Source organism: Lissotriton helveticus, assembly GCF_964261635.1.
Source record: "Lissotriton helveticus chromosome 1_1 unlocalized genomic scaffold, aLisHel1.1 SUPER_1_unloc_66, whole genome shotgun sequence".
In the NCBI taxonomy this organism is placed as follows: domain Eukaryota; kingdom Metazoa; phylum Chordata; class Amphibia; order Caudata; family Salamandridae; genus Lissotriton; species Lissotriton helveticus.
The window spans coordinates 407,501-415,390 of record NW_027611710.1 but is presented as its reverse complement, the minus strand read 5'-3'; the positions used below and the strand labels follow the sequence as shown (position 1 = coordinate 415,390).

General features: G+C 46.4%; 1 protein-coding gene across 1 annotated transcript; it reads left to right on the top strand.

Annotated features, from left to right (window-relative positions):
* The first annotated feature begins 204 nt into the window (after positions 1 to 204).
* LOC144806362 (uncharacterized) lies at positions 205 to 4,247 on the top strand. The gene is given in 1 exon segment (XM_078672736.1): positions 205 to 4,247. A coding segment is annotated over 1 exon segment (1,362 nt). The 5' UTR covers positions 205 to 599; the 3' UTR covers positions 1,962 to 4,247.
* The last annotated feature ends 3,643 nt before the right edge of the window (positions 4,248 to 7,890 follow it).

The following is a 7,890-nucleotide window of genomic DNA, read 5'->3' as shown; positions in this document are numbered from 1 at the left end:
AAATAAGATTGTGGCATGTTCAAAGGAACTTTTATGCAAATATCTCTGTATGGTTAAATGTGTCTTAAATATGTCTTCATAAGTTTCAACAATAGTAATAAATGAGATGCTTTTACAATCAATTAAAAATTGGATATGCACATTCTGGTATTTTCCATTTAAGTAATTTAAATCTCTTTACATCCAACAGAAAACTATCCTTTATTTGCACAAAATGTTTAAGAATAATGAAGAAAATACTGTAAATCTGCAAAAGCAAAGTCCGAAACATTGAGTTCCAGTATTCAGGAAAACATAAGTGCCGACAGAGGCAGCCGAACCTGAACATAAACTGACAGATCTTTGAAGTACGTCAAGGGCAATTTGGTGGTTCTACGAGTCTCAGCTGTGCACCTCCGTGCCTCAAGATGAAGAGATGACCTCTAGAAAATTAAGGCAACATGTCCAGTACCAGCTCTGATCATGAGGTGGTTACACCAGTACTCTGCTTCCTAAAGTGATATCAGACCACCATTCAGTGCTAAAGGTGTATTGAATGGCTCTTTCATGCCATTCCACAGCAACCAGCGAAAAGCACAGTTAACTGAAAGTTAAATGAAATGGGGATCTGCTATATAAAACACATAGTATATTTACCAAGACTAAAACTGCATCAGAGAACACACACAGGGGAAAAGCCATACAAATGCAATGAATGTCTGAAGAGCTTTAGTCAATTATCAGGCCTAAACAAGCATCAGTGAACACACACAGGGTAAAAACCATATCATTGCAGTGAATGTGGAAGTAGTTTTATGGAATCATCAAAACTCATGAGTCATCAGCGAAACAACACTGGGGAAAAACCATTCAAGTGCAATGAATGTGGGAAGAGCTTTATATGTTTATCACACCTAAAACGGCATCAGCGAACACACACTGGCGAAAAACCATTCAAGTGCAGTGAATGTGGGAAGAGCTTTATACATTTATCACTCCTAAAATGGCATCAGAGAACACACACAGAGGGAAAACCATATCCTTGCAGTGAATGTCTGAAGAGCTTTAGTCAATTATCACACCTAAAACAGCATCACAGAACACACACAGGAGAAAAACCATATCCTTGCAGTGAATGTCTGAAGAGCTTTAGTCAATTATCACACCTAAAACGGCATCACAGAACACACACAGGAGAAAAACCATATCATTGCAGTGAATGTCTGAAGAGCTTTAGTCTATTATCAGGCCTAAAAACGCATCAAGGAACACACACTGTGGAAAAACCATTCAAGTGTAATGAATGTGGGAAGAGCTTTACATATTTATCATACCTAAAATTGCATCAGAGAACACACACAGGAGAAAAACCATATCATTGCAGTGAATGTCTGAAGAGCTTTAGTCTATTATTAGACCTGAAACGGCATCAGAGAACACACACTGGAGAAAAACCATATCCTTGCAGTGAATGTCTGAAGAGCTTTAGTCGATTATCACACCTAAAACGGCATCAGAGAACACACACTGGGGAAAAACCATACCATTGCAGTGAATGTGGAAGTAGTTTTAGTTCCTCTTCAGGATTAATGCATCATCAACAAACACACACTGGGGAAAAACCATTCAAGTGCAATGAATGTGGGAAGAGATTTTGTCGCTTATCAGACTTACATAGACATCAGCGAACACACACAGGGGAAAAGCCATACCATTGTAGTGAATGTGGAAGTAGTTTTAGTTCCTCTTCAGGATTAAGGAATCATCAACAAACACACACAGGGGAAAAACCATACCATTGCAGTGAATGTTCGAAGAGCTTCAGTCACCCTTCAAACCTACGTAGACATCAGCGAACACACACTGGGGAAAAACCATACCATTGTAGTGAATGTGGAAGTAGTTTTAGTTCCTCTTCAGGATTAAGGAATCATCAACAAACACACACAGGGGAAAAACATACCATTGCAGTGAATGTGTAAGTCGTTTTAGTGATTCTTCAACATTAAGGATTCATCAGCGAACACACACTGGAGAAAAACTATACCATTGCAGTGAATGTGGGAAGAGATTTTGTCGCATATCAGTCCTACATAGACATCAGCAAACACACACTGGAGAAAAACCATAGCATTGCAGTGAATGTGGGAAGAGATTTTGTCACTTATCAAACCTAAAAGTGCATCAGAAACACACACTGGGGGAAAACCATTCCAATGCAATGAATGTGGGAAGAGATTTTGCTGCTAATCAAGCCTAAAACAGCATCAGAAAACACACACTGGGGAAAAAACATTAAAGTGCAATGAAAGTGGGAATAGTTTTTTTCAATTATCAAATCTAAAACGGCATCAGCGAGCACACACTGGGGAAAAACTGTAGTATGGCCCCTAGGGTCACACTATTCTTTGCTAAAGTTAGCCTGAGTTAGCAATCAATCAATCAATCATAGACATTTATAGAGCGCTCTACTTACCCGGAGGGTCTCAAGGCGCTATGGGGAGGGGGGTGCTGCTACTGCCCGAACAGCCAGGTCTTGAGCTTCTTCCTGAAGGCGAGGTGGTCTTGGGTCAGGCGCAGGTCGGTCGGGAGGGAGTTCCAGGTCTTGGCGGCCAGGTAGGAGAAGGACCTTCCTCCTGTTGTCGTTCTTCGGATGCGGGGGACGGCGGCGAGGGCGTGACTGGCTGATCGGAGGTGTCGTTTGGGATCGTAGAAGTTGATGCGGGTGTTGAGGTAGCTCGGGCCTTGATCGTGGAGGGCTTTGTGTGCGTGGGTGAGGCGACGGAAGGTGATTCTCTTGTTGACCGGGAGCCAGTGCAGGTCTCTTAGGTGTCCGGAGATGTGGCTGTGTCGTGCAACCATTTAAGCTGCGTGTCTTTTTATTTTTGCACACTACACTCTGTATCTTCTTGTTCAAGATGCCTTTGTGCCCACATGAGCTCATATTGTTATAGTTTGCTCAAAGCGTACAAGGTCAAAAAACAAGCCACTGTGCTTTCCAGTTCTGGTCAGTCCGTACTATCTAGACATAACATTTGGCACTTCTTGGCACTATTGAGAAATGCTTGCATTTTACTAACACACAGCAGCTTTCTCAAGACAGATGGAAGACTAGAGCCTTGCTGAGCCTATGATGTAACCTTATTCCTACGTTTGAAGGTGAGGGGTTCCCTAGAATTGGCCCAGAGATCTTCTTTTATATAATTTACATAATCCTACCAGGGGAGGGTGTCTAGGCGCTATAGCCGTAATATCCACTGGTCATTCAGAATGATCTTCCCCTTCTTATTTCATTGTATTGTAACTTTGATCATTGTTTTTATCTTATGTATTATTCTGCTGGTGCTAGCTCGTTTACTGCATTATTGAACAACGCACAGTTTGTTAGTTGAAAAAAACCCATTTTAAACTTTACGTAGACTCTGCATTATTTGGTGTCGACAAGCAAGGGTGAGTGAGCAAAAGGGTGTGCAATGCATTGCTACCGCGACTGAGAGGTCGGGAGTTCCGTGTTCTGGCTTTGTCTAAGCATTAGGTATCTTCGGAAGGTCTGGGGAGCTAATTAGAGTCTATAGCTAGTCGGTCTAGGGATTGTGGGTTCTTAGCTGTAAGTGCGGTACAACCAATCATGCACTAATGGTCTATTTTCTTGTGCATAGTTCTGTATGTGCAGAATCTCTACAACAAAACCATTCAAGTGCAGTGACTGTGGAAGTAGTTTTAGTGACTCATCAACATTAAAGGTTCATCAACGAAAACACACTGGAGAAAAACCATATCATTGCAGTGAATGTGGAAGTAGTTTTATGGAATCATCTAAACTCATGAGTCATCAGCAAACGCACACTGGAGTAAAGCCATACCATTGCAGTAAATGTGGAAGTTGTTTTAGTTCCTCTTCAGGATTAATGTATCATCAACAAAGTGCAATGAATGTGGGTAGAGATTTTGCCGCTTATCAGTCCTAGATGGACCTCAGCGAACACACACTGGAGAAAAACCATTTCAGTGAAATGAATGTGGGAAGAGATTTTGTCACTTATCAATCCTACATGGACATCAGCAAACACACACTGGAGAAAAACCATACCATTGCAGGGAATGTGGAAGTAGCTCGAGGCCCTCACATGGAACGCCCCCTCCTCACCCGAGGCTGCTGCGCTCCTCACCCGGCGGGCCCGGTGTTCTAACTTAGTACAACGGCGCCTCGTTCTGCGTCACTTGACCCCAGCGGCAGGGCACCCCTCTCCTCAGCGGCCGAGGAGGTCCCAACCGCCCCCGGATATTCATATTTCAACCAATCTCGGAGCTTCTTGTGGTGAAACCCTACAAAAATTACAACAACTTCCGCTCCTCACGGCCCATCGGAGTGCACATGAACAGCGGACAATTGGAAAATCATCTTGGAAAGATACTTGTCCTGCTCGCCAATGACAAAAATATTATAACTTACTACTAGTAAAGTGACTTTACAGCAGTGATGTGCCGGTCACTCTCATGAATGCCTGTGTGTGCACAGCTACAGGCGCTCCTTCTACTGTTAAACAAACGCCTGTGTCACCTGTACTGATGAATCGGGTGTTTCCCGCAGAGGCTTCTGGGTATGCAAATGACTGTGGCTGGCCACACCCCCTCCAGTGACAGCAAGGCTCCTGCAGCAGCCCCATGGGGACTTGTGCTCTGCATCCTAATTGTATAATTTTCGTCTCAAGTCGGTTTCCATTCTCTTAAAAACACATTTTGAAATGTTAAAAATGGTGCCAGCAGATAATTATTGTAATTACACTGATAACCAGTATGTAAACAAAAGTAAGACCACCTTGATGCACTTCATTTGTTCCCTTCCTTGTCAGAGCGTCATTTTAGACTCCGCCCCATCTGTCACAGTTATTATTCAGGGTCCCTCTATAGACTTTACCAATGCTTCGTTTTTAATGACCTATGGTACAATACACTAATAACCCGAAATTTCCCTTAGAAACGTAGTATGCCTAGTTTTGTGCATTTCAACTTGAGGACTGATACTCTGCCCCCTTCGTTCTTAAATGTCTGTTCTTATCATATTCAAGGCCACAAAGAGCCCTGCATTTATATGAAAATAAAGCAGCTTTATGGTACGCACAGGAATGAGGGTATGCAGAGTGGTGGTGACGTGTTGAAGGTTCCTATGAAGCCTCCCGACCTCTAGCGGCAGGAAGGAGCGTTGCACCGCCCGCTCCTTTGAGCAGGTGCGCGTCAGTCCTTACGCACGGCGCCTCGCGCTGAGTGACGTCTTACGTCACCTTGTGTGGCTGAAACAGCAGGCGCTCCTCTCCTCAGCGGCCGACGAGGCACAACCGCCCCGGGAGACCTTACATTTCAACCAATCACGGAGCTTCTTCTAAAGAAACCCTCCAAAAATTAAGAAAAATCCCGCTTCTCACGGCCCCTCGGAGTGCGCGTGACCCACGGAGTAATAAACAAAAGATTAAGATACTCATTTGAAAGTTGTGCCTTCCACACAATCACGATAACTTCCTACTCGTAGGGAGACTTTACAGCGGTAAGGTGTCAGTCACTCTTATGAATGACTCTGTGTGCACAGCTACAAATACTCCTTCTGCTATTAAATAAACGCCCATGTCACCTGTACTGATGAATCGGACGTTTGCCGCAGAGGCTTCTGGGTATGCAAATGAGTGTGGCTGGCCACGCCCCCTCCAGTGACAGCAAGGCTCCTGCAGCAGCCCCATGGTTTCTTGTGCTCTTGGTCCAGGCTGAGAAGAGTCTCAAAATCCAGCAATAAAGGGAATGTGTGAAGCAAATTTAATAGTGACAAAAAGTGACACTAGAAGTCCCGCCACAAGTAATCCTGCTGAAATAAACAAAACAAGCATTGGCATAGCCAATAGGTCTTGCCTTTGGGAACTAATAAGTGTTAAGGCAGAGATATTGAGTTTGTGTTTGTTTTTAAGCTGTGTTGTGCAGAAGTCTGCAGTATGCTGAAATGTTATAATAAAGAAGTGTGAGAAGCATTTTTGTTAGTTTAGTTATGATGTATAATGTACAACAAAATGACGATGATAAAAAACTATTAATTATAAGTAATGATTTGAGGTTTTTTATATGTTTGAATGCTGGCAACTTGTATCTGCCTGTTCTAATCCTTGCTTTTTATGGTGTTTTTTGTTAAAGGGGTGGGTATAAATAACAGGAGAGTGAAGGTTACTTAGTTAGTTAGTGAGATTGATAGATTTAGTGAGTTAATTAGTGAGAGATAGTTAGTGAGAGATTGAGACAGTTAGTAAGAGTGATAAAATTAGTGAGAGAGTTAGTTAGTGAGAGTGAGAGAGTTAGCGAGTGAGTTAGTAAGAGTGATAAAATTAGTGAGAGAGTTAGTTAGTGAGAGTGAGAGAGTTAGCGAGTGAGTTAGTTAGTGAGAGAGAGTTATTGAGTTAGTGAGAGAGAGTGAGATTTAGTTAATGAGAGTGAGAGAGTTAGTGAGTTATTTATTGAGTGAGTTAGTTATGGTCACCAATTATAAGTGAAATGGAAATGTCAGAATTTCATTGCTCTGGTTTACTCCACCCAGGAGTAAAGAAAAAAAACAACTCCACTAACCCATGTCATACACTAACTACAGGCAGCCAGTAAAGCTGTACTGGGGCCACACAGGCGTGACGGTGAAGCACCCTCTACAGCAGGGGTGCCCAAACCTGTCCTGGCGGGCCGTATCCATGCCAGATTTTTGGGATATCCCCATCTGGTGATCACGGTTCGATCCCCGGCGCCGGCGGCAGATCAGAGTGCCCAGGACGGGGTCCATGTGACCCGGGCAGTCCTATCCCCTGGGTGTACGTGGTTGTCCGACATGTCGGTCGTATTTGCTTTTACGTACCGGATCGGAATCGGCCCCCATAAAATCGTACGTAAAGTATATAGCAAATCAACCTGAAATCTGCTGGGTCAGAAAGGGCTCGATTCCGATCCGTGTCGGAAGGTTAGGAGTCCGTACGAATTTGTCGGGACGGCATGGCAGAGTGCCCGGGATGGGCTCCATGGCTCTTGGGCAGTCGTCCCCCGGGCGTCCGGGGCTCCATCCAGGCCGACGGCATGGCAGAGTGCCCGGGACGGGCTCCATGCGTCCCGGGCATTCGTCCCCCGGGCGTCCGGGGCTCCATCCAGGCCGGCGGCAAGGCAGTGTGCCCGGGTCGGGCTCCATGCGTCCCGGGCATTCGTCCCCCGGGCGCCTGAAACTGCTGGGTCAGAGAGGGCTCGATTCCGATCCGTGTCGTAAGGTTAGGAGTCCGTACGAATTTGTCGGGACGGCATGGCAGAGTGCCCGGGACGGGCTCCATGCGTCCCGGGCATTCGTCCCCCGGGCGTCCGGGGCTACATCCAGGCTGACGGTATGGCAGAGTGCCCGGGTCAGGCTCCATGGTTTTCACGGTGGTCCTCCCCTGGGTGTCAGGGGGCTCCTGGCCGAGGGCATGGAAAAGTACCCAGGACGGGCTCCATGCGTCCCGGGCATTTGTCCCCCGGGCGTCCGGGGCTCCATCCAGGCCGACGGCATGGCAGAGTGCCCGGGTCGGGCTCCATGGTTTCCAGGGTGGTCCTCCCCAGGGTGTCGGGGCGCTCCATGCCGAAGGCATGAAAAAGTGCCCAGGACGGGCTCCATGCGTCCCGGGCATTTGTCCCCCGGGCGTCCGGGGCTCCATCCAGGCCGACGGCATGGCAGAGTGCCCGGGTCGGGCTCCATGGCTTTCACGGTGGTCCTCCCCTGGGTGTCTGGGGGCTCCAGGCCGAAGGCATGGAAAAGTGCCCAGGACGGGCTCCATGCGTCCCGGGCACGGGCACGGGGACGGGGACAGGGTCGGGAGAGTCCAGGCGGCTTCACTTCCGTGTCCAGCCATCTGATCACCCAGATTCCCT